This window comes from Trichosurus vulpecula, chromosome 4, assembly GCF_011100635.1.
Source record: "Trichosurus vulpecula isolate mTriVul1 chromosome 4, mTriVul1.pri, whole genome shotgun sequence".
In the NCBI taxonomy this organism is placed as follows: Eukaryota; Metazoa; Chordata; class Mammalia; order Diprotodontia; family Phalangeridae; genus Trichosurus; species Trichosurus vulpecula.
In genome coordinates, this window is record NC_050576.1 from 367,110,149 (window position 1) to 367,132,037 (window position 21,889).

The 21,889-nt window shown below is 34.5% G+C and overlaps 1 protein-coding gene across 1 annotated transcript in view; it reads right to left on the reverse strand.

The window, feature by feature from the left end:
• The window catches only part of UGGT2 (UDP-glucose glycoprotein glucosyltransferase 2), a 256,148-nt gene that overhangs the window by 141,089 nt on the left and 93,170 nt on the right, over positions 1–21,889 (reverse strand). Inside the window, exons 13-16 of the mRNA XM_036755774.1 lie at positions 20,030–20,149; positions 18,215–18,300; positions 12,322–12,457; positions 5,984–6,115 (exon numbers count right to left, since the gene is read on the reverse strand). Coding sequence (XP_036611669.1) covers positions 5,984–6,115; positions 12,322–12,457; positions 18,215–18,300; positions 20,030–20,149 — 474 coding nt within the window. The remainder of the gene's footprint in view (positions 1–5,983; positions 6,116–12,321; positions 12,458–18,214; positions 18,301–20,029; positions 20,150–21,889) is intronic.

Here is a 21,889-nt window from a genome sequence, read left to right on the forward strand (position 1 = left end):
ACTCCCTTCAAATAACTGTGATGTAGGCTTTCTCGATGTTCCTCAGACAAGACTTCCTATCTTCCAACCATATATTTTCACTAGTTGCCCTTATACCTAGAAATCTCTCCCTCCACATCTCTGCCCCATGGTTTTTTACAAGTCTCAGTTAAAATCTCATTTTCTACAAGAAACTTTTCCTGATATCCCTTAATGCTAGGGCCTTCTCTCTGAGATTATCTCTAATGTACACACCCACCCACCCATCCACATACACACACACATATATACACATACATACATACATGCATATATATGTACATATATTATATATATATATCCTATTTGTACATAGATGATTATATGTTATCTACTCCATTAAACTATGAGGTCCTTGAGAACAGGGATTTTTTCACCATTTTAAAAAAAATCCCCAATAGTTAGCATAGTGTCTAGCACATCGTAGCTCTTGATAATGCTTTACTTGACCTAGAGCACTGTGATAGGCACTGGGGCACAAAATAACTTTGGATTAGACAGTCTTTGCCTTTAAGGCATTTGGTCTAGCTGGGAAATTATATAAACACAGATAATTACTCTAAATAACTATACATGATAAGTGCATTAGAGAACTACAAAACATTGTCCTCTATGAGGAACAAGGGTAGAGAAGAAGCTTTCCTGACCAGCAGGATGCAAGGCTTTATGGAAAAAAGTGGCATTTGGCTGTTAAAAGATGATTAGGAATTCAGCAAGCAACAATGGAGAAGACAGGCATTTAGGCATAAAGAACTATGTCAGTAAAGAAAAGAAGCCTGAAAAGAATGGAGTATATTTAAGTGATAAAGAATAGTGTAATCTATTTGAAGTGTAATATACATGGAGGAAAGTAAAGTGAGATAAGGATACAGAACTCTGATACCAAATTATGGAAGACCCTGAATGTCAGGCATTCAATTCATTAGCAGTTCTGTGTTCTGACCTCTGCAAACAGAAGATTAACAAGATGTTGAAAAAAACTTTATTAGTGTTAATCCCAGTATGTGAAAGTGAAGCTTTTTTAAAAATTAAGTTTAGAAAGCTAATAAAAGCAAAAATATGACCTACAACCTAAGAGTATGTTTACTTATATACTAAAGCTTAATACTCTCAAAACATTAGTTCTGTTGGGTAAATATGAGAAGGGCAAGGTTCATTTGTGCTAGAAATTAGGGACTATTTGTGCGTAAATTGACAAAGTAAGCACAGAATAATCCTGTTAGGAGCTTTGTTGGCAGTACTTGTGAGAACCAGGCAATGTATACAAAAGTGGAGATGAATGGGAGGGCACTGAGGTACCACTGCTCAAAGCTGAACAAGTTTTGACCTCTTTTCTGGACTTGTGCCCAGTTTCAACAATATAATAACTTATGACTCAAGTGTGTGGTTGTGTCAGGGGCAAATAAAATCTCAGAGTTCTTTCTGATAACTGTAAATGTGATTTTGAGACTTCTATCAGAGTCAGTCCCATGGAAAAAAAAGTGCTTTTATGTGCTAATCTCTAGCATGTGTGCCAATAGTCACCAACTCCTGTTTTAAGCTATACAGCTGTGGATGTAGAATTATGAGAATGTTGGAAAGACAACTTAAAATTTATTTTGGATGTAGCTACCCAAATAAATTGAAAATAGCAAGGTTTTAAATGCTCCCATTACATACATTAGAATTTTCAGCAAATCTGCTTTAGTTACTGGACTCACATTCTTTTCTAGATTTAATTTTAGAATTACAAGAACATTCTAACCTAGAAAAGAGAAACTAAGAACTTTAAATAAATTAATTCCAACAAACCATTATAATCTATTGCAAAAATCTTTTATATTATGCTGTAGAATGACTGACATCAACTTTATATTAAGTAACATTGCTAGAAACATGATGTGTCTAAACCATAATTGTAAAACTCAAAATTTTCTAAAGGAAAATAGCTGAATTAAGGTAAATTTCTATTAGTATCCTACAATTTGCAATCTCATTATTTGTAATTTTGTAAACTTGTGATTTATAAATTTCATTATTACTTGCAAACAATTAAAGTAATAATGAAATTTATCTTTTACCTTGATAAATCATAAATAAATTTAATACTTCAAAAATCTGATTTTAGCTGAGGCTTTCACCCATGCAGAACAGAGCCCTAGTATGTCTTAGTAGATGGTTTCATGAGTTACTGTGAACAAAAAAATATCCATCAATTAGTGGCCAAACTTCTGGTAAGAAGCCTCTCCACACTTAGATATCTGACTGTGGGATTACAGATACAGAGAATGTCATCAGGCTTTTCTAGCATAACAAGATCTGCTAGAGATTATGATTAACTGTCACAGTTTCTAAGAACCTAGGGTCACCATGCCATGATTAATTCTATGGATTTTTTATCTCACTTATTTGAGTCCCCCAGTGATGTAGATTACAAATTATCTAGGCCTTCTCATACTATATAACTCTTGCCCATATTTTCTTAAAAATCTTCCATGGAGGTTAACCCAACAGGCTTTTTTCTAGATCCCTTGACATTGGAGTTGAAATACATACTATTAGACCTTTTTTGATCTTCTCAGCTGCCAGGGACTCATCTCCCTGAACCCCCCCCCCCCAAATGATCTTATATTTATGTTATATATAGTTACATATGTATATGTCTCCCCAGTAGAGTGGAAGCTCCTTGAGATCAGGGACTGTTTCATTTTTGTCTTTGCATCCTCAGTGCCTAATAGAGTACCTGGAACACAGCAGGTGCTTAATAAATATTTGCTGACCCATTTATTGTATGGATACCAATGGAACATGTTGGCTTTTCACTATGGGCCACTCCATTTTCTTTTAGGAGACAGTCAACTTTCACTCTTAGGAGACTGTGGTATTCCATTTACCTTAGAGAGGACATAAGTAGAAGACTATTGATACTAAATGGATAGGCCTCTGTTAGGGAAAACCTCAGGGTCATTAAAAGCACAGTAATTTCTTAAATGCAATAAAACTCACTCTTCTCCTTTAATTCAATTCGTGGACCAGTTCACTATCTAGCTTCAGTGTCTACCCAAGAAAAAGGCTCTGACAGACCTGACAGTCTACAGATTAATTTTTTTTCTACATGATAATTGTTTTCTTATTGTATAAGAAACATATGTAAGAATTAATAGGTTCAGTTTATTGCATTAACAACTGCAGGTGAGTTCAATTTAGCGTACATTTGCTGAATTCCTATAATGTGTTTAGTATCTGTTTTGATTAAGTAGGGAAATTAAAACAGTATAAGGCATGGTCCCTATTCTCAAGAATCTTCCAATTAAAAGATCAGACAACTGTGACAAATGATTCATTTGGACCTCTACTCTATTTTAATCAGTATCAATCAGTTTGATATGGTTCCATAGGTGTAGTGATTATAAGTTCTGTATATTAGGCCCCAGGGCTGTGAATTGTATATTGTAAGGTTACTTGCTTCATCATGGGAAGCTAACCAGAGGCCCTCCACTCTTGTTTTTACTTTTATGGTGACCAAACCCAGCATGGCAGAGGTGACTCAATTACATGGAAAGTCCCTGAACTTATTTTTGTATTTTCAGACCACTCTCTCTTGTCCATCATGAGCAGGTGACCATCTTATGACCATCTTATGGAGATGCCCCATGCTTCACTCAACCCAATATCCCCCTGCTGACATACCACTTTTTGACTGATACGTCATTTTTGGCTCTTGAGGCAAAGTCTATCAACCAAAGGGATTCTGTATTTTGTGTAGCCCCTCTAGAGTGTTCAAGTATCAAATCTGGTATCAAACCTTATAAAAATAAGACCCTGGAAGAAGAGGGGCAACTCAGATCTGTGGGATCTGAGGTCTCTTTCATTAGAGGGGACCATGGACACTTTAAAAGTGCCGATGGCTCTGAGCTCTGCCTCAGTGATTTTTCTTGCACATTGGGCAATTATAAACCCCACAAAATACATAAAGAATATAAGTAGAGGGTGTCCACCAAAGTCTAGCTTTAAGTTTTAATAGCTGATATTTGGGACACCCTGTGTCCCAAATAATAAATAGTGCAGGAAGCAAGTGTTCTAGAAATTCTAAGTGTCAATACTTAAGGATAACATACAGAACTAGGAAAAGGTTAAGCAACAAAAATATTTTAATGACACCTTAGATCAATGTGTAAATATACTGAAAAATGATAGAATTATCCAACTTGAAGACAATTAGAAATCTCAATGTTTTCTGGATGCCCCATCCTATGTGTCCTTCCTGCATACTCTGCAGTCAGCCAAAATGACCTTCTCTCTGTTCTTCAAACATGACATTCCATCTCTCATCTCTGTGTCTTTGCAGTAGTTCTCTCACATACTTGGAGCATACACCCTCCTTACTTTTGCCTTATAGAATCCCTCTTTTTCATTAACATGTAGCTCAGGCACCATCTGCTGTAGGAAACCCATCCTGATCCTTCCAACTACCAGAGGGCTTTAAAATTACCTTGTATTTAGCAACTTTATTTACATTTGTATTGATCAACTTTATATTATGCTATATATGATATGTATTTATGAAAAGGGTTTAATTCTTTGATTTATACCCGTAGCATTTAGTATAGTGCCTGGCACTTACTATTAATATTGCAATTATTAGTAATAGCTAGAACTTTTGTAGTGCTTTAAGATTTGCAAAGCAATATATACAAACATCTCGTTTGGTCCTCACAACAATCCTGAGATATAGGTGCTATTATTATCTCCATTATACAGAAGAGGAAACCGAAGCACACAGAAATAAGGTGACTTTACTAGGGTCACACAGCTAGCTAAGTGTCTGAGTGCAGATTTGAGCTCAGGTCTTCCTGACTCAATGTCTAGCATTCTTTCCACTGAACCACCTAGCTGCTTTAAATATTTGTTGATTGATTCATTGATACGTATGAAATAGAAAAACTAGAAATATAAAAATGAAAAAGATTACCTACTAAAGCCTTACTGTAGTGATCCACATGTGATTCATAGACTTCAAAGTCTAAGTCATCAGAGAACAACCTCTGGCAGGTCCTATCAAGTTGAAAAGGATTTCATTGCTGTTTCAGTACAAGTCGTGTGTAAACTGTTTAAGTATTAGGCTAGGTAAGCCCAGAGAAGTTTATCACCTCATATACTTTTGCTTAGATGCCATCTGAGATGTGCTAATTTATGATAAGGATTGGTCGGGCAGTGAAGGTGAAGAGATACTCCCTCTCAAGAGTTATATCACTTGGAGCTCAAAAGAAGATAATTCTTTTCTGAAGAGTCAGATTCAATTTGACTGGAAAAAAGTAATAGCCATGCAAGCAAAAAGAAGAAAATGGGGGCTAATATTTTCTTCAAAACCAATCTGCATTATATTATCTTAAATACATGACAACCTATTAAAGAATATAGTTACAAACTGATTCTAGGACACATTCTTATAAATCACATTCCATGAGTTATGCAAACTCTCTTACTGTTGGACTTTGGAAACCTGCTCATATCTCTAAGTCATTCTAGTTTCAAATACCTTCCTTCTTAATACTGCCATATCACACTCCTATGGAAAGCCAGTGTTCTCGTTTAGAGAACATTCAAGTTGTCTTGTCTTTTAAATTTCATCCCGATCATAACACTGCCTTCTCCCTCTTTCTGCATATCCTTTCATCCCATTCACTGAGAAAATTTGATTTTCAGTCCTCAACCACTATAAATATAATGCTTCCCTTTTTATGAATTCCAGGAACCATCCTTCTAGTACCAAATGCCATTCTCCTCTGAGTATAGCTTTTATACCTAGTATGATTTTTTTCTGTAGGACACTCACTAATCCTCCCTTCACTTATGGAAGATAGAACTCCCAATTTCAAAATATAATATTGTGTTCTTTATGAATATTTTATGACAAGAATAAAGACTCATAAGAAAAAATTGCTTTAATTTTACTTTTGGAACTTTCCTACCCTTTTCACAATACCTTTCTGTTTAGGTCATATTCAGAATGGACTCCCAGGATATCCTGAAGATTAGCATCAGGGAATGTACTTTGAAAAACACTCTTAATGATGTCCACAGTTAATAAGTCTCCTTCCTTCACATTATGGTACATCTGTGAAAATAAAAATATAATTTTTTATTTTTATTGTAGCCAGTTTACTTTTGTACTGCTAAATGGCTGAAGAGCATAATATGTCTTGTATTGGTATAAAAATACATAGAGGTCATATAGCAGTAATATATGATTATGTGAATACTATCTCATGCTCTCTAGAAAATGGAAAAAAAATAAGTAAATCTCATTTACCCTAGAAAGAAAATGCAATCACTAAAGTGATAAAATAGAATGTTAGAACTGGATGAGGATCATTATTATCATATGCTTTAAGATTTGCAAATTCCTTTGCACTTATGCTTTCATTTGATTGCCACACCAGTCCCATGAAATACATGCTATTATCCCCTCCCTCATTTTATTGATGAGGAAACTGAGACTAAGAGAGGGTAAGCAATGAGTTAAGTGCTTGAGGCAGGATTTGAACTTGGGTCTTCCTGATTCTACACCCAGAGCCCTATCTACTAGATGTTTTTGGGGTCACTCCTTTATTCTATAGAGATGATGAAACTCAGGCTTATAGAGGTTAAATGTTCACAAAGTGTACAAGTTCACAGAGTGAGTTAGTGAGAGAGCAAGAACTATAGCTTAGGTTTCCTGATTCATAATCCTGTGCTCTTTCCACTATACTACATTGTCACCAAATAACTTAAAAAAGGGCTTTTAAAAACTGCTTGGCAGATTGCCCAGCTCCATCTCAGGCAGTCCCAGAGCAATTTTGGTCATACAGGTGGTAGAAGAGCTGCCTTTGCCTTCCCTTCCCTTTCCTCCCCCATCAGTTTTGGAGGTCTCAGAATCAGGATGGCCAGACAGGAAGAACACCATTTCCAGGGGGCACTTCACTCTCTTGCTTTGGATGCTTGACTGCTCCCAGGGTCTGAATTATATTCTGCTGCTATAGAGGAATACCAGTCCATATATCTGCCTTGCCATTGCCTTTTGAAATATCCCAGATCTTACTGTCTGCCCTTCAGTTCTCTAGCACTGCCAGATTAATTATTTAAGTAATGTAAAGAACTCTGGGCCTTGCCATCCATCCTAACACCATACCCTTGGAACATGTAATAGACCTTCCTTTTAAGTCGTCTCTCTCAATTAGAGTGTGAGCTCCCTGAGAGCAGAAACTGTCTAGATTTTTCATTTTGTATCCCCAGGACTTAGTACATTGCTTGACACATATTTTTATGTAATAAAATAATAGTACACAATGTACACTTAATAAATGAATTCATTTCATTCATTTATTTATTGTGTTCAACCAGATCAAGAACTATAATTACTAAATAAAGTAATACTTTATTTTACTTCATATACATATGTATTCTTGAAAATTGAATCTTATTCTCCCATTTACATTTAAAATTTCAGAAATGAACTATTTTAATTTCTGATTAAAATAAAAGGCAAGTACTTAACACCTCACATTTCAGCTTTACTTTTCTCTGACCATTAACCTTTGTTATACAGTTTTTTAAAAGTGACTGATATGTTTTGCTTTTGCATTATAAACATTTTTATATTATTCCCACTTTGTGAGAGGTCTTAGTTAATAAAGTAAAACAGTTAAATAAAACTAATACTATAGTGACCACACCGGAAAGTGCATGCAACATTTCATGGCTGTAGGAACTTCCCCACCTCTTTATTTAAAAAAAAAATAATCAAAATCTGTTTGGCAAAGTACACAGAATGTATCTTTGACAGAGCTCTTCAAACTTGTTAACTTTAATAAGAAGGAGAGCAAACAATTAGCTGGAAAATATTCAGGATCAAGAAATATAAGACTTCAAAAATTTCAAAGCAACATATCATAAACATTGGCAATCAGAGAATTAGAAGGCACCAAAAACAGTGAGCAGAGATCATAAATACAAAAAACAAATTAATTTATTATAGAAGTTTTAGGCAAATGAGAATAAGTTTTTTTATATCTTTGACAGAGCAAAAGTCAAAATTAAACTGGAAGGGATAAAAATGAAATTACAATACTGTGTGAGATTATAACAACTGTTATCTGAACTACTAAATAAGCTGTTGACTTAAAAAAATGAGAAATCAACAAAAGTTAAAACATCAGTCCTATCACCATGTCTTAGACAAATTCAAGCAACAGTAAATTCTTGCGATAACAAATGGCCAAAAAGACTAGATAACACAAAAGAACCAGAAAATGTGATCTCTTTACCAATCAGAAAAGCACGGCAGTCAAAGGCAAAGAAATTAAAGTACAAGTTAATTTACAAAATGTTACAGGAGAAAATAATGGAAATTGATAGGTAATATCAATTCATTAGACTATACAAAGAAGATGAGAGGAAATAGGCCAAGAAGGAGCTTAGGATAAAACTAAGCTGAATTAAGTTATCTCAAGAAAACTTACATAAAACTAGGAGGAAAACAAATAAATGTGAAATGGAACTACCTGTAGGTATGTATGTAATGCTCTAATCTCATTGGTAATGACAGTGATTCCACCACTTCTGTACTACACAATTTCAATTCCTGTTCTACTATAATAAAGTAGGGCCATGGCATTTATAAAGATAAAGTCAGGAAGAGCTTGTGAATTTGACCAAAACCACAGAAAAGTAATTTGTGCAGGAGGTAATACTATTTTTAAACATAAATGAGGATCAGTTTTAGAGATTTCAAAGTGGGAAAGGTTCCAAACAAATGGAAATTGTTTTAAAAGAAATTGAGAATACATCAGCACCTTAAAATCCACATGTCTGCTTTTTCATATTTAGTAAAATGGTGCATTCACAAATTGAGGTTTCATAGTTTTTTCCTACAGAAAAATATATCTGTACAGTCAGGTAAAAAACTGAAAGGTATAAAGAATATGAAATCCAACATGGTCAACTGTTTCTTGCTTTTTAAGAAGGTATTTGACTGCAAAGCACAAAATGAAGTCTTAAAAGCTATCCTAAAAAAATAGAAATATTATTCCAGCTCTTATGGTAGATATAATTATCTTCACTAAATTAGATGCTTTTTTTCTCAAATCTCATTCTATTTGATCACTGTAGCTTATTTGCTGTGCTTCCATAACACTGTTTTCTCTGGATTCTTCTCTTACTTCCTTGTGTCAGTCTCTTTGGTTGGATCATCACATTCTTCATGCCCACTATGTGAACATGTCTCCTAAAACTCTCTCCTCAGCTCTTCCTCTTGGTTATTTCTTCAGCTCCCATGGATTCAATCATCACCTCTCTATACACATAACTCCAAGGACATATTCCTGGATCTAATATTTCTCCTGAACTTCAGTCCTACATTACCCATAGCCTGATGGATATATTTTCATGGGTGTCCCCAAGGCATTTTGAACTCAGCAAGTCAAAAAAAGAACTCATATTTGTTCCCCAAATCATTGACTCCACCAGTCTACAAATATTTTTCAAGAACTTACTTTGGGCCAGGCACTGTATTCAGTGCCAGGAATATAAAGAAAGGCAAAAACACAGTCCTTGCCCTAAAGAAGCTCACACTCTAAGAGGGAAGACAACATGCAAAAAAACATATTTCCAAATACATATACATATATACGTATGTATATATATATACACACACACATACATACACACACACATACACACACATAGAGAGAGAGAAAGAGAGAGATAAAAAAAAGGTGATCTCAGAGCAAAGGAACTAGGAATAGAGTGAGAGGATTAGGAAGTATTGTTGCAGAAGGTGGAATTTGAGGCAAGTCTTCAAATTATCCATGGGAGCCAGGAGCATTCCAGGTATAGAGGATAGCTAAAAAGAGCACAAAGATGGAAGATGCAGCATCATATATGAGTTATATGAAGTCAGTGCCACTGGATTGTAAAGTCTTTGGGGTAGAAGAAGGAAGGAATAAAGTAAGAAGACTAAAAGGGGGAAAGGGAGTGGCCAGGATATGAAGGGTTTTAAAAAAACATACAGAAGATTTTATATTTGATCCCGTAGGTAGTAGGGAGCCACTGGAGTTTAGTGGGTGACATGTCAAACCCAAACTTTAGGAAAATGACTTTGGCAGCTGAGTAGAAGATAGACTGAAATGGGGAAGAGATTTAAAGTAGGGAGAACAACTAGAAGGCTATTGTAATAGTTGAGGCATGAGGTGATAAGAGCTTGTACTAGGGTGGGATCAATATGAGTGGAGAAAAGAAAACATGTAAAAGATGTGGTGAAGATGGAAATGATAGTCCTGAGAGAGAAAAGTCAAGGTTTCAAGGTCCAGGTCAAAAGTCAAGGTCCAAATTTTATTCCATATCTTTGATATCTCTTTTATACACCCTCAGAATAGATACCCCGACATCATTAACATTTTACCTTTTATAGTTCAAACCTCTTCAGTGTGTACTTGGTGCATAGCCCAGCTGATTTTGTGCATCTTTGTTTTCTTCAGTGTCATTTCCATTTTCCCAAGAAGAAAATTGTGGACTGTGATATTAGAGTGACAATGTGGTAGGCTCTAGTATCCTTGGTGATGACTAGAGTTTGTTTTTAAAATCTTTACAGATCTTTTCCATTTTTTTGTTTTCTTCCTGCATCCAAAAAATCTTCATACTGATTAAGGATGGCTTTCTAGTAATCTCTCTTTAATTTTGTTTTGGCTTCTATTGCTTCTTTTTGTTTTATGAGTGATAGTGTTTACAATTTTCCTCTATCCTTCTCTGTAAGACTTTAAGGTATTACTGGTGTTACTTTTGGCTTCCATATCATTCCGCTTGGCAAAGAGAGCAAATGTTTATCAACTGAGGAGATTTCTAGCATATTCTAGTGTTAGTATAACAATTGATATGCATTGGATATACCTCTGTAGAAAATTATTACAACTGGGGTTGATATTTGCTTCTTCATTCATTTCTCATTTTTTGACATTGACAACTCATTTGAATGGAGAAGTTTGGAACTGTATTAATTATGTCATTTTTCCTCATTTTTCTTGTCTTTATTCTTAATTAATTTTAAATTTTGTTCCTAAAAGTCAGTGGCTAACCACATAGCTACCTGGCTAGGAATAACTCCCATACAAGTAATATAATTTTATATTTCTTAAAATATAATCATTTGTATTTTATAATGTCATTCGATGACCAATATATCCAGTGCCTCATTACTATAATTAAGGACCTGCTAGGGATTGCATTCCTCTTGTATAACCTTTGGGAATCAAGAATTATTCACTTAAAGAATACAATATATACCAAACGTGGTGATAATGTGACTGGAGATCTTTCCACCCATTCAATAGGCCTCAGGTGGGGCCAATTAAGAAAGGCAGATCTATACCTTTGTGATGCCAATCAGTGGTTAAAGATCTTTCCCACACTCTTTTGCCTATTGGGTGTGAAGCCTTTGGGCCCAAAAAAGAACATATACACCCAGAAGGTATCCATTGTGAACTGAAAATTCAGAAGTCAGAAGAGAAGTTAGAATTCAGAATTCAGCCCAAGGAAAAGGAGTAAGAATGTTGCAGAAGAGGGTGCTGAGGGGAGAGTGGAGACCAGAGAGCTGTAGACCAGAGGATAGAGGGAGGGGAGAGGACAGAGGGAGGGGAGAGGACAGAGGCTAGCAAACAGTTAGGAGTCCTGAGTGATTGTTTATGGGAAGGCCCTAGTGAGGGGGGCAGGCAGAGGTTACAGGATGACTCGGCTCTTTGCTGTAATACTGTGTTTTAATCTCCTTGTTGCTACACTGAGGTAAGCTTATTGGTTTTGGAATATAATTATTGCAATATCGAATTGGAATTACTGGTTCTGGGATTTGATTCTTTGGTGCTTAAATAAATGTTATACTTCCTCTGCCTTCTACCTAGAGAGTTTTTCATACTTGCACAATTCTGAATCATACAGGCATGTTCATGGTCATCCTCAAGGTCATGAATCTTGCCTTACTGATACACCATACTAAGACATTATGGTAGGGCCTCAGTGGAGGTACAAATGAATATTTAATATTCAATAGTCCAATATAAAACACCAAATAAATTTATGACAACACTATATAAAATGAGTAAGAGCAACAATTCATTCTATACATAAAAACATACATTTATTTTTAAAAATTATTATTTCTTTCTCTATTTAAAAGGAAGAAAATTAGACCACAAATCATGGTAATTTTCTTCTCTTAAATTTATGTGATGAAGAATTCAAGGGAAAATAAAATAAATGATCTAAAATAAATTATCCCCTTCTACAAATACTCACCTTTACTATGGCAGCAAAAGCTTGTGTAATATTATATTCTTCAATAATGTAATTGATAACTCTCCAAAGGGCAACTCCAGCATCATTATGCCCATCAATTATATCATCTGTATTAAGAATGAAAACAAAACCTATTCTGGGGAGAAAAAGATGGATGAATTTAATAGCTTTATTTAACACTATAATATTTTACATAACAAAATATATTTAGAGGAAGAAAAGGTCAAGAATTTCAAGGGTAATAATGATAAAAAGTGGGAAGGTGGCCTAGTAGTACCAGATCCAAAACTAATATAAAAAAGCTGTAATGATCAAAATTGTTTAATACAGGTTAAGAAACAGAGAGGTTTATCATTGGAACAGATTACAAACACAATATACAGAAGCTTGTGTTTGATAAACCCAAAGATACCATCTACTGGGATAAGAACCCTATTTGACAAAAATTCCTAGGAAACTATAAAAGAGCCTGGCAGAAACTAGGTATAGATCAATATCTCAAACCATACATCAAGATAAGCTCCAAATGGATACATGACAGACATAAAGGGTCACATCATAAACAAGTTAGAGGATCAAGCAAGAAATTATCTTTTTAGGTCTTAGGATGATCAAGTAAGAGATAATGGAACATAAAATAGACAATTTTAATTATACAGAATTCAAGTTTTTGCATAATCAAAACCAATGCATCTAACATCAGAAGATAAGTAGATAATCGGTCAAAACCTTTGCTTTTTCATAATTATACTTTAATATTCATTTTCTAAAAATCTGAGTTCCCAATATTATTTCCTCCTCCAGCCCTTCTTCCACTCATTAAGAAGGTAAGCAATATGATATCAATTACACATGTGAAATCCTGCAAAACATACTTTATATTAGCCATGTTGCAAAAAAAGGCAAGAAAAATGAGAGAAAATAAGTATGCCTCAATCTGTACCCAGAATTCAATAGTTCTCTCTCTGAAGGTGGATTCTCTGTGAATCTTTTAGAACTATCTTGGATCATCATGTTGACCAGGGGAGCTAAGTCCTTCACAGCTGACCATTATTACAATACTGCTATTACTGTGTACAATGCTCTCCTGGTTCTGTCACTTCACTCTCTGTCAGTGCATATAAATCTTCTCAGGTGTTTTGAAATCTTTGTCTCTGTCATTTCTTTTAGCACAATAGGATTCCATCACAATCATATACTACATCTCATTCACCCATTCCCCAATTAATGAGCATTCTCTCAATTTGCAATTCTTTGCCACCACAAAAAGAGCTACCATAAATATTTTTGTACAAATAGGTCCTTTTCCCTCTTCTTTGACCTCTTTGGGATACAGATCTAGCAGTGGTTTGTTGGGGTGTCAAAGGGTATGCATGGTTTTACAGCCCCTTAAGCACAGATAAGAAGACTGACCACACCATTCCCTGGATCACATGACCCTGAAAGCACTGAAAACTTATATATACATATATATATAATATAAATATATATACATATATAAAGTTCTTTATTATTTAACTTTTATATATATAAACATATATGTATGTATATATGTGTGTACAGCTGGGGGTTTATAAATTCATATACATATATATATATGTATATGAATTTATAAACCCCCAGCTGTGAAAACAGCAGCAACAAAAAGCACAAAGCTTAGAACAGTGCTCCTTCACCCAGGTAGGCAGAGCCCAACTGTGACATAAAGTTCAAAGTCAAGTCAGACATGGGCCAGAAAAATGAGCAAACAATCAAAAAAAGAACCTGACTTTAAAAAAGCTACTATGCTGACAGGGAAGATCAACAAACTCACACCAAGACAATGAAGTCAAAGCAGCTACAAGCAGAGGTCAAAGAAAAATGCAAATTGGGCACAAACTCAACATAAATTTCTGGAAGAGCCAAAAATCAAGTAAGAGTGGTAGAGGAAAAATTGGTAAAAGAAATGAGAGTGAGGCAAGAAAATTGTGGAAACAGAAGTAACAGCTTGGTAAAAGAGGCACAAAAAATACTGAAGAAAATAACATGTTGAAAAACAAAATTTGGCCAAATAGCAAAAGAAGTATAAAACCTCCCTGAAGAAAAGAACTCCTTAAGAAGAACTGGCCAAATTGGGGTGGGGTGGTGGGGGAGATACAAAGCTCACTGAGGAAAATAATTCCTTAAAAATGAAAATTTGGCAAGTGAATGCTAATTGACCCCATGAGACATCAAGAAACAATAATACATAGTCAAAAGAATGAAAAAAACAGAAAATGTAAAATACCTCATCAGAAAAACAGCTGACCTAGAAAATAGATTGAGGACAGATAGTTTAAGAATTATTGGACTACCTGAAAGTCATGATCACAAAAAGATACTGCTATTCATATTTCAAGAAATTAAAAAAGAAACCTGCCCCCATATCTTAGAAACATAGGGCAAAATAGAAATTGAAAGAATCCATTGATCACCTCCTGTGTATGAATGTTATGAACTGACCCATAAAATGGAAGTGGATAGCAGAATGGATTAGAAACCAGAATCTAATAAAATATTGTGTACAAGAAACACCCCTGAAACTGAAAGACACATATGTGTTAAAATAAGGGGCTCCAACAATATATATGTTATGCTTTAGCTGAAGTAAAAAAAAAAGCAGGGATAGACAAAGCAAAAGCAAAAAATAGACTTGATTAATATTCATTAGAGACACTTTAACTTTTTCCTTTGCATTTTCATGGGTAAATAAATGTGAATGTAAAATTGTAAAAGTATTAATTAGGTCTGTTTTTGCTTTTACTTTGTCTGAGATCATGCTTGCTATCCATGCATGCTACTCACCTCTTAATAAGAGTGTTGATGGGACTCAGCATTCAGAGTGAGACATAGACATATTTTCTGGACATAATGAATATGGGAATTTGTTTTGCTTATCTGTACATATTTGGTACATGGTTTCAGTTTTTCTTTTTCTTTTTTTTTAAATGAAATTGGAGATGGGAAGGAGAGGAAGTTAATTTTTGTCAATTGAAAAGAAATCAAATGTAATTTTTAAAGACCATAATAATATAGTTTCTTTTATGTTATCTAAAAATGTAGAGATTTTAACTTTTAATAAAGAATAAGCCAAAAGGAAAATCTAGAAGAGAATAATTCCACAACAATTCCAAGTAGAATCTCAGAGAAGAAAATGACTTAGCCACAAGGACTATAAGAGTACTAAAAAAAGAAATCAAACAAGAAATTACAAATGAAATGAAAGCTATGGAGGAAAGGCTTGGAAGGAGAATTAATAGCTTAGACAAAAAGGAAAGGAAACTTTATTGAAGAGAGACTCTCTAAAAATTAGAATGGGCCAAACAGAAATGAATGATTCCATAAGATAACAAGAAAGGTTAGGAGAAAATCAGAAGATTTAAAAAACTGAAGAAAGATAAAGTATCTCCTATCAGAAACAACTGTCCCAGAAAATGAGTCCAAAACTTAACTCATCTTTCCTTCTATCCCTTCTGCCTCGGTAAACTACCCTGCTGCTTTCAAGGATATCACCATTCTTTCAGTTACCCAGGTTCACAACATCATTGCTATGCTTAACTCCCCTGTCACACATTCACTTAGCATATCCAATCTGTTGCTAAGTCTTGTTTATGCCTTCAAATATTTCTTAAATATGCTTCCTTTTCTTAAGTTAAACACTGACTAACTTAATGCAGGCCCTCCTTAGATCATTCTTGGACTCTTGAAATAGTTTACTGGTTGTTCTACTTGCCTCAAGTCTTCCCCCATTCCACTCCATTCTGCCCTTGGTTGCCAAAGCGATTTTCGCAAAGTCCAGTCTGACTATGTCATCCCATCCCTTTGCTTCATAGATTTCAGTGGTTACTTATTACTTGGATCCTTTATAACTTTCCAGTCTTCTTACATTTTATGGCTCCACAAATTCTACAGTACAGTGGCACTGACATTCTTACTGTTCCTTGAATATGACACCCTATCCCGCAAATCTGTGCCTTTTCTCTGGCTATCTTTCATGTCTAGAATGTTCTTCTTCCTCACCACTACATACTGGCTTCCTTCAAGACTAAGCCCAAATGCTACCTTTCCCAACTTCCCCCTCCTCCTCACTCCCACTGCTATCATTATCTAGGTATTACTTTCTATTGATGGAGAAGTAATAGACTGAAGAATGCAAAATGAGATATTTTTCTGAACATGTCAAATATAGAAATTTCTTTTGCTTGGTCTTTTAAAAATTAATCTATTATGTAAATTTAATTGTGCATATCTTATATGTACAATTTATTGCATATTGTCTCTCTTTAGAATGTGAACTCCTTGAGGTCAGTGACCATATTTTTTGCCTTTTGTGGTATCCAAAAATGCTTAGGATAGTATCTGACACACAGCAAGATATTAATAAATGCTTTTTAAATAAAAAGTGAGGTAATCTAAGAATCATCAGAGTAAATGAATTTCATGATTTTTAAAAAGGCTGGATTCAATATTTCAAAAAATCTGCAGTGAAAACTGTCCAGATCTAACCCAAAAGATAAAGTGAAAAAGACAGACTCCATGATCAACTTCTGACAGAAATCTCAAAATGAAAAATCCCAATAATGTCATATTCAAAATCTAGAACTCCTATGTCAAAGAAAATATTGTAAATGACCAGAAATAAGAAGTTCAAATAAACCACAGTCAATGTGAAATAATTTTTTATAGTTATCACTGTTTGGGAGATGAAAGCTACAAATAAAATTTTCCAAAAGCTAAAAAATAGAGGCTTACAACCAAGAATAACTTCTTCTGGAAAACTTAGTTTAATCTGATGGGGAAAGCTGACCTTTGATGGAATAGATTTTCACATATTTCTGATAAAAAGACCAGAAAACTCAGCAAAAAATTCAAAAATTCAAACAAAGGAGACAAGTAAAACTAAAAAGGTAAATACATTTGAATAAATGAAAGGGGATATCTCATGATAAGGGACTTATATTTTAAGAAGTAAAGAAAAATGAAGTACCCCTTCAAAACTTTAATGTCTTCAAGAGTCAAAAATATAAGATGAGATGAGATGAGATGAGATGAAAGGATATGGGACTGGATCAATTCTGGTTTGATGGTCATAAAGAGGAAAGCAAAGGGGTAAAAAAGAAAGATATAGAAGGTACTATTTCTCATAATGTGAGAAAAAAAGAGTATACAAAGTGGAGGAGGGAGTGGTAGTAGGTACTGCATGAACCTCATTCTTATTGGAATTGGTCAAAGATAGGTTGAACAGACATGGGACAGTTGTACTTCTACATGGATAGATGAAGTTCTCTGACCAGATGTTCCCTACTGAAGAAATCACTGGTCTGTTCCAAATTAAACCAAAAGTAACAATAACAACAAAATAAAACCATAAGCTTTAGTAAATAACCACCTGAAAGTATCATTAAATACAGGATATGATCAATGGCAAGACAACTGTTATTTTTATTATCCAGATACCAGTCAAATCACCTAAGGAACATTGGATACCTGTGAAAGCCGCAGTGACAAAACAGGGGGTAGTACATAGTAGATGAAAGAGTTGGGAGATATGATAAAATTTCTATTCCATTGAGAAGGAATCAAAAATTGTCAATAGTAAGTTCATTTCAGAATGCTGAGGGGTAGGATATAGATGTTTTCACTGACTAGATCCTGGAAGATTAAGAGGGGTTATTTAAAAACATGAGCTATTTGTTTATTTTTAAGAGAAATCCAAGGCTTTAGCTAGACAGGCAGATAGACTAAAAAAACACTGAAACTTTCTGACTTCTAATGGTAAGACAACATTTCAATCTTGAGCAATTATTTTTAAAGGTAATCTTTAAGGAAACATTTCATTAAAAAGATTAATTTAGTGTTGCAAATTTGAAATTACCTTAGAGGGATTCTATATTGATAGAATAGTTCAGCAATTTTTACAAAATCTGCTGTAACTTCTTGATCAGGATCAATAAAAAGAACCTAAGAGGAAAATAGAATTTAAAAATTAAAATTATTTTTTATTTCAAATATCCACTATTACCCCTGTAAAATTTAAAGTCAATGTGGCTTTCAGTCCATGAAATTATTCATTATAGTTCTCTATTAATGTAAACATTTTGGAAAAGTATCAAACCATTTTAGTTTTTGCAGTTGTTTTCAAAACACTGTAGTAAATAGAAATCAAAGCCAATGTTACTCATGGCACTTTTTGGCACTCTTCTTCATCAACCATGTTATCTTATCTTCAGCATATATCATCATGTTTATTCTAAACCTTCAAAAGTGAGAAACCAGCACTCCTTGCCCTTAAAAAAGCCTAATACAGCTGTGGGATGCCATTTAATTTAAAATGTATGCCATGCCACATGTGAAAACAGCAATCATATCTTACAAACCTCCTTTATTTCCTATTAGCAATGAATTCAAAATCAATTCAAATACTTAATATTGCAATGGAGTATGATAAATCTTTTAAAATGGGTAGAAAATTGATATCTGAGTATCACTATATTTAGCACAAATAGAATAAAAAAAGACTTACTACACTATAAGCCCCACACTGAAAATCAGGATTTCCTGCATCTTTGAATTAATTCTTGGAGGGCAGCAAAATAAGGCCAACCAAACCACAAGGCTTAGTTTAAGACTCTGTTCTTCATATTGGTTGTTAAATATCAGAGAAAAATGTTAAGTACTCTATATAATGGGTTTACTGATAAGCAGCCACATTAACAACAGAAAACAGTCAAATTTATTATTCTACTTTCTCCTTTTGGAGAAGAAAATACAAACAGGGAAAATATAGTTTTTCTGAAATTTTCAGGAGTTCTATCAAGTTCTATTGTTTAGTAGGGCATTTGGCTCCCCACATCCTTGGCTCTAGCTCTAATTATACTTTGCATTATGGTTCAGTACTATTCAGTTGCTTTGTTCCTTAAGGGAAGTAGATTGTGTCTTATGCACCCTGTGGTCATATTGATTTGGGGGGAGAAGAAAGGAGTGGCTAATTCACCTAAGAGTTGTCATCTTTGTTTAGATTTTAAACTACAGGTTTGGGAATTTCTAGGCGATAAAGTTAGCTTCTCTTACCATACCCCTTAGAGGATGTTAGCATCATCTAGTCAGCTGACAACCCCTCCTCTCCAATTCCAAAGCCCTCTGAAGATGAAGTCACAGATCTCCCTAATTCAGATCTGTTAGCAGGCACATTTTCTCTAAGGATATATATTAAGGTTTTGTTGTTCAAATTTTAGTTGCACAGAAACAAACCTTCCATTCATAATATTTTTGTTATGAAACTGCCCCTAAAATAGTTCCATCTAAAATTATGTTTTACGGAACTAAACAACAGATGGGTATGTCTATAATTCAAGCAGTTTATGTAAAACATTTAGATATTGTATAATAGGAATCAACATCTTGGCACATAATACATGGGTCAGTGCTTAGATGTACCACCCTAGATGTTATTCTTGAATTTCCAGGTTGCCATAGCTATTGCCTCTTCCAACCCTGCTTAACTTTAGTACAGAAAGTGTGTCACTTTGAATCTTAGGTTGTGATAACTCATAATACTCTTGTAAATACTTCCCATATCCCAATTTCCCTATGGTTTGCTTAGTCCGGCATGATAATTCCAAAAGGCTGCTATTTCTTTGAAATCTATATACTTTGGGTATGAAATGGCTTTTAAGATTGAACAACTTACCAGGTTATAAAAATTACGCCTAATTGAGGGTATATTTCCAGGGAAAATTGGCTCCAAAAGTTCCTGGCAACTCATTGGCCACATAGCATATATATCATCTTGTTCTAAATTATTCACCCACTAGAAAAAAAGCCAGTAATTCATAAAATGATATTTAATATTTGGTAGACATAGGAAAACGAAGCTAGGAAATGATAGATGGATTAAGTCAGTACTTTTAATAGCATGTATACATTATTGTCCTCATTTAAAATCAAATTTTGGTGCACATCTACTATCATTTTAGCTTTTTCGGTTACTTCTATAGTCAAGTAGGCATATTGTGGTCTCACATACCTTTTATACAAATTTACGTTTTCCTGATGCTCTTGCTAGTGACAACTTTATGGACAGATCTTAGACTCATAGCATTGGAAATGGCTTTAGAGACAGGAATAACAACGACAATAGTTGGAATTTATGAAACATTTTAAGGTTTGTAAAACACTTGGCAGACTTTCTCATTTTATACAATCTTGTAAATGATTATTATTAGTAGCTCTACTTAATGGATGAGGAAACGGAGGCTTAGGGAGTCTAAGTGATTTGCTTAGGGTTTCATGATTATAAAGTGTTTATAGGTCTTCCTGAATTTAATTCTTACATACAATTCAATATGCTATGCTGTCATCCAACCTCATTGCCACATTTATACAGAAGAAGAAACAGACCCAGAGGAGTAACCTGGCCAAGATCATACAGAGTATTGGTAGCAAAACAAAAGCATTCTAATCAGGAGATCTGATGTAATATGAATCACGTTATGCAAGGGATAATTTAGAAATTTAGGCAAAAGAAGAATAAAATTCACACAACAGAACAAAAATATTAAGAGAAACAACAAAAAAGTTGAAAAGGAATCTTGATATCAGATCTCAAATTTCATTTTATAAAATAGCTATGATACTAGCTTGTACTAAAAAAAAATCCTAAAAAGGAAGCATGGCTTAATGGTATACAGTTTTTACTCATAACAAGGAATATAAAATATAATAAAATACTATAAACATATATCTATATAGAGAGTATATATGTCTATACCTATAGCCTTTTCCAGATCCAGGCTACTGACAAGTAGGCTGCAGGTACAACCCTAAAGCAGGTATTTGTAGACATAGTTCCAATGTCTAGACTCAACTGCTGTCACTTGGAAATGAAATAATTCTCAAGGATAGAATTAATAGCTTTAACATTTTTAACTCCCACTGGCTTTCCCATTCGGGAATCAGGGAATTATGGCTGTTTCAGATTCCTCTTTTGCTCTAAGCACTGGCCATTTGGGTGTTTTAGGTCTTGTCAGCTCCTCTTCTGGCTACTTTTCAGCTCACAGTTCTCTAATTCAGGGAGTACAGTAAATGTCTATCTCCACAGGGGACAACTGGCCCAGGTTTCCTAGTCCTATGCAATGGTCAGACATGCACAGATGCCTTACAATTATTGTCCTATGTTCCCTGTCATTCAACAATCCAAAAATTATATAATTTTCATCTGGGTTCTTCAAGGACTTATCAGGTCAGTTTAATAGGGATGTCCACTTTTTTGCAAGCTTTGCGGGTGGGGCTGATCTGAGGCACTCATCCCATGGTTTCCTCCTTCCTCCTTCCCCTCTCTCTGTGAAACAGAATGAGGAAAGAGTTACATCTGCCTTCCTTGATGTTAATAATCAGAGAACCATTTAAGAGTTTCCTTTTTGGGTCCATTTTCAAGGAATCTTTTATGATGTGAATACATAATGAAGATTCCTTATTGGCTTTTTATTAGGTGCTAAATGTTTTTCTTGATAGTCATGGGCTCTTCCTAGGAGGGTTCTGGGATGAACTT